This window comes from Neolamprologus brichardi, chromosome 15 (assembly GCF_056152115.1).
Source record: "Neolamprologus brichardi isolate AB-2024 chromosome 15, ASM5615211v1, whole genome shotgun sequence".
In the NCBI taxonomy this organism is placed as follows: domain Eukaryota; kingdom Metazoa; phylum Chordata; class Actinopteri; order Cichliformes; family Cichlidae; genus Neolamprologus; species Neolamprologus brichardi.
In genome coordinates this window covers 30492040-30507734 of record NC_142118.1, presented here as the reverse complement: position 1 = coordinate 30507734, position 15695 = coordinate 30492040, and the positions used below count along the sequence as shown (strand labels likewise).

The 15695-nt window shown below is 39.8% G+C and overlaps 1 protein-coding gene across 4 annotated transcripts in view; it reads right to left on the bottom strand.

Annotated features, from left to right (window-relative positions):
- bach2b (BACH transcriptional regulator 2b) overlaps positions 1 to 15695 on the bottom strand; it is a 98632-nt gene that overhangs the window by 36117 nt on the left and 46820 nt on the right. For 2 of the 4 annotated variants that reach the window (XM_006796252.3, XM_006796254.3), the window contains one exon: positions 3490 to 3744. In XM_006796252.3, coding sequence (XP_006796315.2) covers positions 3490 to 3744 — 255 coding nt within the window. Of the gene's footprint in view, positions 1 to 3489; positions 3820 to 13868; positions 13945 to 15695 lie in introns of those variants that run through there. The other 2 variants (XM_006796253.3, XM_087852652.1) reach the window with 2 other exon arrangements.

Below are 15695 nucleotides of genomic sequence, written 5' to 3'. Positions count from 1 at the left end.
AACACTACGAATATGCAAAAGCATTTGCTCACAAAACATGCGATAACCTTAAATGAATGCCGTGTTTTTAATTCCGCTCCGGACTCGTGAATCTCAACCCAGCAGCAGCGGTAACGTTTGCCCGTCCTTTCCCGTTAATGTGGCAGGTAAATAATCAACTAACAGTGCATATTATGTGTGCAATCTGCCTTATTACAAAACTTGCCATCACTGTGCCTTGCATTTAGGTTCAAAGAGAAGATATAAAACAAAGTTCTAAGCTAATCGACCTTGGTGTTCTCCTTTTTTAAAAAGAATCAATAAGAGAATTGATAAAGAATCGAATCGTTAAACAGAATCGAAAATGGAATCAGAATCGTGAAAATCTTATCAATACCCATCCCACCCATTCGAGGGTGCAGCCTTTAGTTATCAAATGCGAGGCAAAGACGCAGTCTTTAAAGAGGTTAATTAACTATTTGCGGCAAACCCGACAAGATGAGAAACATGCACAACACGCTTTTGAATTCATGCAAACTCAGACTCAGCACAGAGCATCGTGTACCCTAATTTCACAAGTGAAGAATAGATTTGTAGTCCATCACAGCAATGTAGTGGCACCCATGTTTGCAGTCAATCCTGTAAAATGCTCCCATTCATATCAATGTGTTCTCTTCAGAATGGCCAGTGTGCTACTGGAAAACACACAAAGCATCTGTGAAATACATAAAAAAAAACGACTTTGTGAAAAATAACTTTTGTTTTTCCACCCGACTTCACTATTTTGTGTATAATCTGTCCTTTCTTCTCCATCCTCATCACTCAACTAGAAACTAGAAAATATCAAAAATATAATCTTACAATAATTATTATAAGCACAAGCGGGGATTGGACAATCGTTGTGGGTAAAACAGAAGCCAAAGCTTTATCATTTCTGGTGATTTTGACTACGTGTCCACTCTCGCCTGTTTCTTTTGCTCTCTCCGTTTTGGTGCCATCACCCAAAAGTTAAATGTTACAGTGAATAAAAGACATTAACTGATCCATATCAATTTATAGCTGAATGCAGACTGCTGCTGGACATAGGTAACATAATTTTGACTCGCTGTCACCTGGATCTGGAGCTGTACTGTAAACAAATGCTGAAGCCCAATTTGATCAGAAAAGGAAGAGAATTTTTCTTAACAAACTAAAATAATAATGTACATCAGTTCCTTGGCTGGCAAATAGCGATGTCCTAGCAGAAGGTTACAATTAGCTAATAATCTCTAGTGATTTAAGCTAAACGAATGTTTAATAATGTTTTTGACGTTATTTAGAGAACAAATAAAAATACGCAGTAATATCTATGTTGCCTATGTTCTACAGCAACAGAATACAGTAAAAAAACAAGCAAAACAAACAAATTACCTGAAGAGAAAATCAGTACATGTGGCCGAGAAGTAATAAATTATTAAAACGGAAGCAGATGGATTTCAGGTGAAATTCTGGGATATTTGATAGTACCACTGTGAAACCCGAAGGGCTGGCCAAGCCCCTAGAGAGAGGGACCAAGATGAATCCAAATCAAGTGACTACTTCTTATTTTATCTCAAAACATAAAAGAAACCTTCCCCAGACCTCTGCTCTGTCCTAATAACTTCCTTCTTTAAATGGCATAAAACAATGCTTTGTTTTTTTCCTGTATTTAAACACAGATGCAACATCTTAAAGAGTAATATCATTTTTTCCTGGAACTGCACTAGGGATCTCCATATTCCTTACTTTGCTATTTGTCCACATGTGCAGCTTCTTTACATGTTTCTGTCATGGAGTCAGGTTTGAAGTATTTTCATTGTGTTTCCTAGTGTTTTCCTTTTACCCTGTGTCTCGTGTGAATCTCTCTCTGTGGTCTAATACTGTTGGCCTATGTGCAGTTTTATTTTTGGAGTGACTTTCTTTGTGCATGACCATTTGTTTTGCTCCCTTTAGTAATTATCTGCATCGATACAGTCGTGTCCTTTTTTTTTTACTTTCGAGGTTTCCATGTGAATATTTCTTCAGTCCTTTTTTTCTTTTTGCTTTCCTAAAGTTTTTTGCTTTTGTTCAGTAAACTTTCTTGTTGTGTTTGCATTTGTGTCCTTGATAAATCTTGAAACAGTATGATTAGCTAGCTGTTGTAGCGTGACTGTGCTAGACGTGCGATAGCAAATGTTGCATTGTGATAATCAAATACTTCAAACATATACTTTGTGTTGCAATTGAAATGACCTGAATTTAGACGTTAAGGTCACAGACCTCAAGTGTCTCAAAGTTTCCTGACCCTAATAAGTTGCATTTTTCTTGAGCACAACAACTGAGCCAAGCCACAAAGATGAGATTAGCTCATCTGATCTTGATGCAAGCCCGCATCAGCTGATTCCTCAATAGGTAACAACTCTCACAAAGTATGTGCTACTTAAGCGCACATTTGCACATCTGCAAGCCACTTTGCAAGCCACGTCCACACCAATTCCATATGTCATACTGAGTCTTACTTTCGGGTGGCTGTGGCTCAGAAGGTAGAGAAGGTCATCAACTATTCAGAAGGCAGGTGGTTCAATTCCTAGGTGCTCCAGTTTGCATGCCAAAGTGTCCTTGGGCAATTGCTCCTGATGCATTCATGGGAGTGACAGAAAGTATTTAGATGCTTTCCATGTATGTATGTGGAAGGGTGGGGAGGTCCTGGGACAGATTCGTGTTCACAAAAAAAATGATATATAATGTATTACATAGCTGCTGTGACATATTACAAAATGTTTTAAACACGTAGATAATCTGCCCCCACCCTAGGGTCCTGTTTGAATTTATTTAGCGTATTTATTTAGCTTTCGGCTTCCTCCTCATGGTCTGAGGCACTCCAAAGCAGCTCTAAGTGATCTAGATAAGCATAATTATCCACTATATACACACTACAACATCATCAAGATCAAAGAATGGTTTACTGAATGAAAACAGAATCACACCTGGCCATAAATGACCCCTCCCTCTATGAAACACAGTGGTATTCCTAATGAGCCATCCCCCATGTTGTATATTTTGTTCCTTGTTTGGATCTATTGTGCAGGTATAAGCCATATTTGAATTATAACCATAGAAAATCATCACAGTATTACTCATGTAAGACTTTGTCTTTTATCAGCTTTATTGACAGAGACAGTGAAGAGATGACAGGAAAGCAGAGGGAGAGAGAGAGACAGGACTTGAACCCAGGCCAGCTGCTCAACGCACTGAGCTAAACCGGCAACCTTCCTTGTTGATTTTTACGTGATAAAAACACATGAGTTGTTAAGAGCTGTGTGTTTTAGCTTGAGGTGGGAGTAGATAGAAGGCATAGTCAAAGATTGTCTGCAAGTGTGCAAAAGCTATTGCTATTGTTTTTGTATTTGCACCAGCAAGGAGTTTTTATTGTTGCATTGTCTAAAACGCAGCACCCTTTGCACCCTTGCAACCAAAACCTGTCAGGGGAAACAATACGATAGATACACTTACCTCTTCAGGAAGGCTAACAACCAAGCCATTCTCTGCCTGGCCCACCAACGCCTGGAGGAAATACTCGCTGCACGCAGCCAGCACAGCCCGATGTCCTCGGAATTCCTTGCCTTCCACCAGGACAGTCACATCACACAGGATATCCTGCTTCCGCTGGTCGTTGAGGCAGAGGAGGATATTGGTACAATGAACTGTTGACTCATACACATACATGGGGGCTTCAGACTTCTCATCCACGGACATTCCGCTCACGCCCTGGAAATAGAAGCAAAATAGAGGGGGGGTCAGCTTACAGCCAAGCCCGGCAGGCACATACCGCAGGGCTGACATCAGCCCCAGTGGTCTGCTGTAGCCAAGCCTCATGACTGACTGCTGTTTCACGTGCTCACTCCTAGTTCAGCATTTAAAAGCCAGTGATTGTTGTTGTACATGTTTCAATACAAAATATGCATATACACCTGAAATTCACAGGTATTCCCTACATTTCTGCTTGTCATGTCACATTAAAATCATATCCAGTCAATAACCAGGAAACAAAACCACACTGTACACTTTGATGCATTTACTTTTGAGGTCTATGAGTGTTTGAAATTACCCTTCCTGTGGACATCCACATGCATACCTATTTTTTATGAAGACACTGACTTACATTACACTGCACAACTAAGTGTACATCTTTCAGGTGGACTCCAAGAAAACTTGAGAAAAGTAAAATAACAGACGTTCATCTAATATTTGTACGACCAAACTGAGTAGCTCCTATGGCAAATGGGAGCAGTTTTATTATCAGCTTTTAATGACCTGGCACCAAAATAAATAAAAAAAAGGACACTTTTCTAGTTTAACTGACTGCATGCTTTTGACTACAAGGCACATTCACACAGTGCTTTATTCTATACAGTAACCGGGGGAGGAAAACCAACACAGTCACAGCCAAGAGCTCCACACAGAAAAGCCTTACTGTCCAAGAGGTTTGAACCCCAAACCTTTTCGCTTGTGAGAGTGTACTGCTAATGATCAGGTCAAGTCGACCCAGTAAAAAAAGTTGGTTAACTCATTATTGGGGCAGGTCTGTTGTCCCACAGTCCAGTGATTTTATTTACCACTACTGGTGGTGCTCCTGTTAAAAAAAACTTAATTTATACGCCTTGGAGAGAAAAAATAAATTAAAACATTAGCAGAATATTGTTCTTAATTAATATAAAATGCTATAACAAACAAATCAGTGAACCTTAACACAGTTCAAATAAAAATCCTGGTTCTTTCCCAGTGCTTTCAGTCTTCATTGCTCAGACTGGGTAGATAAGTCCTGACTTCATGCAATAACACAAGGATACACAGTAAGACAGGATTGACTGTCTGACCCTTACAGTTTTAGTTGCCTTTAATCAAACTACCACTAATGTATTCACACAAAGATAACCTGGAGGCAAAGTGGACAGGACAGTCATCCACTGAGCCTGGTTGGTAATCCACGCTTGGATTTACGGGAATAGTTATAAGGGAAGCTTAAGGACACAGCCGGGATACTACAGACATCACAGCATGCCATATGTGTTAAAGGTACTGCGCTGCAGTGTTTTAAATTATATCCGTCTATATCTACATAACAGAGTCCAGTTTGCTCATGTAAAAGGGGAGTCCTGTGATTATGGAGTTCCACAGGGTTCTATGCTGGAACCCATTCTGTTTACATTATACATGCTTCCTTTAGGCAGACTCATTAGAAGGTATAGCATAGGTGGTGATACCTGGACCCTACAGAGGTTGCAAAAATAGTTCCAGTCGTCCATGATGTCAGATCAATATGTGCCATTGCCAAAAGGTGTGCTGTCTCAAGGTATGGAGGAAATTCCAGGAAACAGACAGTTACTAGGAAAGCTCTATAGGAGAGCTAGACAGAATCAGAGTCTTCCACAGTGGGTCTTTTGGCCTATCCTACGCAGTTACATTCTTAGGTGTGTAAAAGTAAATAGCATCAAATGGGCATGGCCTTCGAGGTTTTGTGCCTGACTGTCATGGCAGTAAGTCCACCTAATTTCCTATTCAGACCACAAGACGTTGAACTCTGGGAACATGCACACGCAGCACGTGCCCCTGTGGAAACGTTTTCATGTCAAACGTTCCATTCTGGTCACTCGCCCCAGTGACGACAGACCTAGAGGTATCTTCCTTCACACACACACACACACACACACACACACAAAAGCGGGAAAGGGGAAAAGCTATCAGACAAATGTCTAAAAAATTTGATTACAGAGAAAAATGCCTTTATGCCTCTATGTGGAACTGTACTAATTAAAGCGTAATGCATGGTGCTGGACGCTGTATACACTGAGATGCTTTTGACTGACAGATAATGTGCCACAGGGCTTGTTTTTACAGAAAAGGGTACTCAGTGGACTTTGGACTTTTTGCTTCTTTTTTAAAACATATACGTATAAAATATGGGAAAACACACAAACTCCTGTTAAAATGGCCAAATAATCATGTAAACACAGAAGGAAACTCTACGTGCCTTACAGTTTTACATATGAAGACATTTTCTGGCGGAGAAAAAGCGCTTGTGGAGAAAATGAGGAAACACAACTAGCATCCTGTAACATTAAAAATCTGCTGATGAGCACCTTCACAATGATTTGTCTTCAATCACAAATCAGTTTTCTGATCCTGTTGGATCTTCCCATTCTTTGGGTTATCTCACGGAAAGTGGGAAAGGTGTGGGCAGGTGTAGCTAACTTTACTAGACCTAGCAAGAAAGCACTTTTATGACTTACTCATAAAATACCAAATAACCTATAAACCGACAAAAACGCTAATTGACTTACAGTTTTTTGAATGAAAACGCTCTCTGGAAGAGGAATTCCACAAACAGCTCCTTCTAACCTTATTTATTTTCTCCATTAACATTCTCAAAGCAGCCATCATATCTATCGCTTGCTCTTTCTTGGCCTGAAACCAATAAAGGTAAATGGTAAATGGACTGGTTCTAATGTAGCACGCTTCTACTCTGGTAGAGCACTCAAAGCACTTTACTTTACTAACATGCCTCATTCACCCATTCATAGAAGAGACCTACTCTACCTCCTGAGCTACAGCGATGCCTATGCCTATATCATCACCTCACTTCATAACTCTTTCCCACAGCTTCATGGTATGGCTCATGAATGTATTGTTTTGTAGTTACTACAACTCTCCATATCACCCTGGATCTTGAAAACTGGTACGAGTACACAGTACCATTTCTAAAACATCCTCTCACTCTCCAAGAGTGTGCTATACAATCTGTTCCAAAAACCCCCGCTCACTTCTGTCTTCTCCATACCTCTGCAGATATGTAGTTGGGACTACAATCTTCATCCTCTTCTTTCTCCAACTAGCCAACAATAAATTGGCCAGTTGAATTTGACGGAGGAAGTATTGCAATTATACAAATGAGTTAGCAACTGCATGACCCGTTTTTGACCTCTAGTTTATGAAGAAACTGATTTTGCTTTCAACCATGTTTGAAAATGAGAAATCACAGCCTGGGGTTCTGGTCTTTTGTGCAAGTAGGGACATCTGAGGACAAAATACTTGTCAATCATCTATTCTATACTTTTTTGAAGTCTATTAGAAGTATCTGATACAAACAAATGCATACTGAGCATACACCACAAATAAGGGAAGTGAAAACTGTGAGCTGCCTTTGCAAGAAATCGTTGCATTAAGGTTGTTTGTGGCCTTTGTTGTGACTGAGTTGTAATAATGATTTGACTGTGGTGGTCAAAGCACACAGTAAGGTGTGACAGCTGTTCTTGTTGTTGAAGTATGTCAGTCTAGACCGGTCCAAATGATATATAGTTATGATACTTTTACTAAACACTTCTCAGTTAGTTTTGCAGGATCATGAGCTGTCTTCCAAGAATAATGTTTTCAGATGTGGCTGCAAGGTTCAAGGCCATGTGAACATGATGTTTGCACCCTAGAATTCAATTCACTTGCAGTCAGAGGAAAATGCAATGATAAGACAACACAATGATGCAGCATAACACACACACACCACAAAATAGCAGTTTGTGGCAGAAGTTTGATTAGATGCACGGATGGATGTAAAAGATTTCTTCCCTTCTACTTAGCTTAAATGTGTCAGTCACATCTATTTTATAATATTACTGGTATTACTGCATTCTTCTCTAACATTAGCAAATGATTATTCTGTTTATATACTACTAGCCAAAAGGTTTTTAAGGCCTGTTTAAGGCTTCCTGCATCATTCTTTCCTCTGTCACACGCATCAATTGTAATCTGTTCAGTAGGTCTCATGATTGTTATGGAGAAACACAGCTAAGTTGAGTAACTTTTAGCCCCTGAAGAGAAAAATCACATTTGCATAGAAAATCAGTGAAGTGAAAAGGGAAAAACAGCAGAATGTGTGAGTCAGCTTCAGCTTGATTGTGTCACATGACAGGTTTTGGTTTGGGGGATTTAAGAAGGTGGGATTGTAATGTGTGACAGTGTGCTATAATGTGCTCTATAAAGTGCTCCCCTTTCTCTCAGTGTCTCAGCAGACTAACTAACATGCAGTGTGGGTGGAAGGAAGGAGACGGACTAAGTTATGATTAGACTGAGCCCTAGTGGCAGATGCATGTTTTTTCCTATAATAAAAAACATACTGTTCCAGAGAGCACTACGATATCAGTGCACTCCAGCATTTCATGTGAAACTAGCCTCTTTCCTCTTTAGCTGAGTCTCAAACCATGAAGGAGATGGGGAAATATTATCTATTAAGCCCTAGTTTTAAAACATTTAATTCAGTTCTATTTCAATTACATTTCATTATATAATGCCAGTTCATAACAACACAACAGTCACCTAGGTGACTTTATATTGTAAGATCTCTATTTTAGCAGGACGACAGCTCCAGAGAAAGCAGAATCAGGATCAGGGAGGGGCAGCAATCTGCTACAACTGGTTAGGAGTAAGGGAAAAGAGGAGAGAGCAGAGAGAGATGGGACAAAAGGCAAACTATAGGAGGAAGGGCCAGTTTATTAATTGCTCATGATTGTTATATACCACTACTATATTTAGACAGAGAGTGAAAAGAGGTAAGTGAAGAAGAAATGCTCTGCATTGTGAGAAGCCTAAGCCTATTGAGGCATAACTAGTGCATGGTTCAGGATCACTAGTTATCACTAGTTATACAAGGGAATCAAGCATCTCTGATTTGTTGCCTTCTTTCTATCTAAAACCGCACACGTTCTCACAGGCCCCATCTTATCTTAATTAAACACCTCATTCTACCACATCACCCAAATTCAGTCATTTGCGCTCAGACTGCTGGCTTACTTGAAGTTCTTAGTAGTTCTTAGGGTTCTTAGGGAGACCGAGCCTTGAGTTTTGAGGCCCTTCTTCTGTGCAACCAGCTCCCAGTTTAAATTTGGGAAATAGACACCCTGTCTACTTTCAACATTAGGCTTGGAAGTAGACAGGGTGCTCTAACCATAAGCTCTATGTGCTTTATCCTTTTTTGATAAAGCACATAGTTAAGGTTAAGTTCCTTAACTCACTATGTGTTTATACACCAGTCTGCATTTAATCACTAGTTATTATTAAAGCTCTCCTCCACAGTTTATCTCATCTTCTCCCATCAACCCCAAACGGTTGTAGCAGATGCAACCTCCCTAAACTTGGCTCTGCTGGTGGTTACTTCCCGTTAAAAGGCAGTTTTTTTCCCCACTGTCGCAAAGTGCTAGCTAAAATGGGATTGTTGAGGTTTCCTCTGTATGATTGTAGAGTCTTTATCTTCCCAAAAAAGGCTTAAGACTATTGTGACTGTGTAAAGGTGACTGTTGTTGTGACATGGTGTTATATAAATAAAACAATTATGAATTGAATTGAATTAAAAACATGTCAAATTCAGTCAGTAATGGTGCCAAAACTGTACAAGGAAGGCATGGGCAATTTTTATAGTATTAAACCTTTCTGGAATTTACCTTCAAAGTTATCATAACAATTGTCAAGAACATGGAATCAGCCCCACAGGCATGTTCAGTAACACCTGCTACAAGTCTGAAAGGAGGCATAGTAGAAAGGCTTTCCCTCCAGCTTAGTGTAGGAAAATCATGTCTAATAGGCATTGAGTTGTTGTTTTCTTTCTTTTTATAAAAAATTGTGACAAAGGATGTAAACAACATGACTGTGTCAGAATCCATGTGAGTCTGCACACTGTGGCGTCTTGTAATAAATAAGATTAGTCTCAACTGCTGCTGCTACAGTCTAACAACATTATCTACTGAGGCAGTACACTCAGAGGGAAACTAACATGAAAGCTGTATCATTGTACACAATTAGTAGGGAGCACTCGAGACAGATGACTGTAATTACACTGAGGATAAACACAGTTTTAATTGGAATTATCAAATTAGGCAAAGCGACGGATGCCCCTGGAACTGTTCAAGGTGGCAAATGTCAGCAAGAAGTGTGATGATGATGTTGAGGTAAGTAGAAGCTTCTAATCCAGAGTATGACTATGTCATTTGATAGTCATGCTGAGTAAAGTACAAATTAAAATTGCATTCAGTTCTCCTGGAACTCGCAACACTCATCCACATATAATGTTGTTGAATACAACATGCTGATTATTATTGTTATTATTTTAAGAAAGGCTTCACTTCCTTAAATGAAACAGTTTACTTCTCTTTACCCTCAGAGCAATAGAGTTTCACTGTCTTAGAAGAGCACATCCATCTATCTGATTTTTAAATACTTCAATTTCTATCTATATCATACAATACAACACAGTAACACAACACAACACACAATAATTGAAGTAAAGGGCAGGGAGGCTGTACACACATTATATTTCAAACGTGCTCTATCTGACTGAAACTGTAGATGTTTAAAGTTTCCAACCTTTTGTCCTGTTTTGTCCTATTATCATCATTGGAAAATTTTATATAAGATTTTATATAGCTTTTAGAATCTGTTTTAGTTTTGGTGTCACGTTAATGGAGTGCCAACCAGGTGCAGTTAGAGTGGATCTAGGATAACACTACAAGCTAGGTTTGGGTCTCAGTTTCAGGCCAAGGCAGATGGCTAGTCTCTTTCAAGCTCCAGAGTGGCCAACCTGCGCACCACTTGATTGACTACAACAAAGTCTATGACTCAACATCTCACACATGGATCCTGAAATACTTAGAACTATACAAGCTCAACAGAACCCTAAGAGCCTTCATTGGGAATTCAATGGGGATAAGGAGAACAACCCTAGAGGCCAACTTCAAGCCAGCTGCACAAGTTACCATCGAGTGCAGGATTTATCAAGGAGTGCTCTTTTCCTACTGAACCCCCTTTGCCAGATCATTAGCATGACTGGCTATGGATACTGCCTCCTCTACATGGATGACATCAAGCCAGGAGTGAACATCAATTTTGCTGATCATTCAATGCTGAATAGGAAGAACAACACCTATGCCCTGCCAGTCATCAGATACCTTGCTGGGATAATAGGGAGGTAAAAGCCACTGACATCAAGACAAGAAAATTCCTCACCTGGTGGGTTTCATCTCAAGTCCAAGACCCTTAGACTACAAAGCATGCCAAGGGCTGGTGAGTGTCAGAACCACTACCCAGAATGAAACATAAAAGATCAATGAATACATCAGGAAGATGGCCACAACCAATCATGTGCTTAGTGAACACCTCAGGCAGCACAAACTGGATGATGAATAGAAACAAGAAGAGGAACCATCATAGAAGGACAGGCCCCTGCATGGCATGTATGACCAGAAGATAGATGAAGTGGCTGATATTGAAAAATCGTACCAATGACTGGACAAAGCTGGACTGAGGCTGCTACTGTGACAATCTAGCACATAACAACAGGGTGCAAGATGGTAGCAGGCAGGGCATACATGGAACTCTATAACCAAGCGGCTGACATAGTAGGTCCCAAGGTCCAAATCGGATATGACCCAAAAGATGTTGTTTATATGTATTAAAAAAAATCGAGCCACAATCTCACTGTTCACAACCCACAGAAATGCTGAGATTTTCCTCCACTTTTAATCTTTTTATGAAAGCAAAGGGGCTTAATTAGGATCTCACTACAACAAAGTATGTTGCAGGTCTGCCCTGCGATGTCCAGGGTGTACCTGCGATGAAAGTAAATAAGTGGTCATGGATGAATAGATGAAAAAGTACGCATGATGAGGTTAGAGAGAGCAATTGATCATCTAAAATAAAAGACTCCAACTGGACTTCTGTGTGGAAGTGCCTGAAATAAACATTTAAAGTGAGAAATAAGAATAAGATAAGAAGAAGTGCACCAGAAAGGAAACTCCGTGCTCTTTCATACAAATTCCAAATCTCTGGGATTGAATGATTAGGTAAAGACTATAGTTCCAACATGAGCCACATGAGGCCAACTTATTTTGGCCTTAGCAGATAGCTTCCCCCTATGTGACATCACAATGTGCTTGTCCATCCAAAAACTCTGACTTGAAGGCTGCAATTTGTGTAGTAGTTAAAACACATATTCAACATGCTCCCTTGATCACAATGATCTGTGTTACTATTATGTTCTAACTTCAGTAGGGCTAATCTATGAATTGATAAAACTCTCTGACCTCTATGGCTCATAAGCCTGTTGCATAACCTGTTGAATGCCATTAAATTCCAGAAATAGTTCAAGAAAAAATACAAATTTATAATTACTCATTCCGTCTTTGAACTGTTGGTGTCACAGACAAAACATGCTATCTTATGTACTCACAGTAGTGTCTAAACATTTTCAATTGCACTCTCAGTATTCAGCCAACACTGTTAAATCACAAGGTTGATAGCTTTGCAAGCAAACTGCAACACAGGAAGGAACTGAGCATTTAAATGCAAATCCAATTTTTCTTCACACCTTCAAGAAAGACGGATGATTTTAAACAGAACATCCTCTGCATTTTTCATTTGAACACCAACATAAAATCATCCCAGAAGTGAATTCCTTCCATTAAGACTATGAATTGAGATTCTTGCCAAACTGTTTTTTTGGGGGCTTTCCACTCTTACCACAGAAAGTTCACAAACATCCATGCCTGAGGCTTTTCATTCTCCATGGTACTGATAAACCGAACAGCTTTTTATAAGGTCACTAGGCTGCTGATATCGATCCTGAGATAATATATGCAAGACATCCATGTCTGAGACATTCTGCTGATACATACAAATGCTGAGGTATGTGGAAGCGTAATCAGAAAGAAAGACACTTTGCCCTGCTTCCGCACACCTCAGATGTTTCAAAAAGTTGTTTGTGAAATGAATTGATACAACCAAGACAAAAACTGTGGTATTTTGCAAAAATAATAATAATGTGTAATTGTGTAACTCTATTAGCAGTGTCCTCCTGAAATGTGCCAACAACATTGCCCTAAATGCTCTCTGGTCGCTATGGTAACGCGTAAATATTTATTTCAAATAAGACACACAACTACAACACGGGAAAAGACCCAGGGAAACCAAGTTAACAATAAAACCCCCAAAAACCATACATTTCACACCCGATCATCAACTCTTGCGCCGTGGCACCAAACGACTCAGTCAGTAGCCCGGGGGTTGGGGACTGCTGAACTAGACTACATCTGCTCTGGATCTGATTTCATTTTCTGGGCTGAGGATGAACCTACTTTGTATCCTTCCATTAGATGTCCTCAACAGCTCTTCATCCCAACCCAAGCTCTGTGTCCTCTTGAAGTGTGCTTGCTGTTGAAACTGATTATAGACTACAGACCATAAACCTGCATCAGTCTGGAAACAGCCTCACTAACACCATGACTCTTATCTCTCAGTTTTGAAAAGGTCCTGACAGTGACCTTAGCCACATCACTGAAAAAAATAGACCTTTAAAAGGCCAATAATGTGGAGCCCGAGCTGAATGGAAATCATCAAAGACAATGAGAAGAATCTGATAAGAAGGTCAGCATCTAAATAGAAAGTGCACTGACATCGAGAAAATATTATGAGTGAAAGCTTGAAACATTTGTCTGCTGCATAAAGGCATCTAAACTGATGGTTAACAGTGTTAGCCACATGTTTTCTAACCATATTCTAGACTCGTCTTCAAATACTCTGTGACATTTTGGTTTTATATCACATAAGAATCAAGAAGCTATTTATAGTTGTATTCCACTACAATTGGTCTCGAAAAATCTGCTGAACAAAGTCGTGTAAAGCAACAGAGAATATTATCCAGAGTTATGGCTGCATTTCACCAAAACACAGCAACTTTCACTGAACCAAACACTTGCATAAGAGTTTACTTACTTCTTCTGTCATCTTTTCATTCAACACAAAGACAGAAAAACAGATAATATTCATAACAATAAAGTGGTGCCAGTTGGCATTACCTCAGAAAGGCATCAGCATACATCCAGTCATCTTGTTATTCCACTCTTTGCTCTGACAACTTTGTCAAGTCTCTCACTGTGTGTTACCAACAGAATCTGAGCCTATCAATGTTTGTGGGAGGTGAGTATGACTGAGCAAGTGAGCTATGCGTAAGTGTGTGTGTGTGTGTGTGACAGTTGTGTATGTGTTTGTGTGATGGCATGCTAGAATATTTTTGGACTCTGCCTGCTTAAATGCAGCTTGCATGAATCATGACTTCCCACATAGTAGGTCAGTGAGTGGGGTGAGTCATATTGCTGTCTTATATGGTAACACACTGCACATGTGATAGCAGCGCTGGGGTTATCTATAGACTCAGCTTACTGCCTCGAATGTCTGAAGCAGAGCTGCTGCGTCTCAAACCTAATCCCAAGTCTAATCTTTTATTTTATTGTCAACATTTCAGAATTCTAGTTTTGAGCAATTGCCAAGTATTTTGGTGTGACTCTGACCCACTTTGGTTTCCAGAGGCACAGCTTTATCCTTAAATCTGACGACTGCACAACAAGCACAACAGTTGCCACAGAGCATATACTGTATATGCACTAAATCTAGAAAGAATATTGCGTCTTATGACGATGACAAGGTACACCTGCGCACCCAAAAAATCTGCTTGTCTTAACCTCTTCCTGTGTAATTGAGAAAAACAACAAGGGAACAAGTTTGCAGACTGCTTGCAAGTAACTGATGATGGAATAAAACACCCAAAAAGTGCAGAAAAGAAAAGCAGCCTGTGAGAGATTGGATTAGAGCATGTGCAGAGCTTTCCAACATACATTTTGAGAAGGAACAGATGCACTAATTATGCCAGTGATTGTCAGGAAAAGTGATTGCCCAGAACCAGCCTGTGTTCTGTATTACTAAATGAGCCCAGAAGAACAGATAGAGTGAACAGAAGTGGACGGGCTACATGATACAATAAATTCTATGCGTGCACAAAGAGAAAAAATTCAACTGTCAGGTTCACAAAGACTCATGCGCAAAACCCTCATGGAAATAAAAGCAAGTGGAAAGTCTCCCCACAGGAAAGAGTTGACACAGATGCTTCGCCCACGTCAAAACCTTCAAAAGCCATGGCTGGATGCATGTGGATGTGTATGTGGGCGTGTGTACATGTGTGAGTGGGCTAGAGGGCACAAGCATGCTGAGATAGCAGAGAAAAAGCATTTTTTCACACATTGCTCTCGCATGTGTGACATCTCGAGCTTTAAGAATACACATAAGTGATGTCTTTATAAATGTTCAGCACAGGAAAAAATGTGCAAAACTATAGCGATACAATGCAAATATCCAGCTGAGATCTGAGGGGTGAAGAAATGAAAGACACCATGTTAATCATGTGACTGATCACTAATATCCTGCTCAGTGAGCACAAAGAAATGTTAAAAATTGCTAAAAAGGAGCTGGACACCATATTCTTCCTTGATTATCTACTTTGTGTCATCATCTTGCTTTTGCAATTTCTGAGTACTCAGAAAAGACCACAGGTAAGCGTGAGAGTAGTCCCCACTCAACTGTTGATCATCCATTCACTCAGTTCATTCGTTTCACAATGCATTTTGCAGGTTTTGTATTCATCCAAATTCTTGTCCAGAGCATTAATTAAACGCATTATAATTCCAACTTCTTTCAGTCCAGTCCATTTAGGGTCTTGCAGAAATAAATTGCTGTGTTTCAAAAGCAATCTTTAAAGCAGGTAATAAAAATGAAGGCCATCCTTTAGCATCTCTGCTCTGATGTCCAGCAGCTCCATAAGACAATTCTGCTTATTCCAGTGATCTGATCTT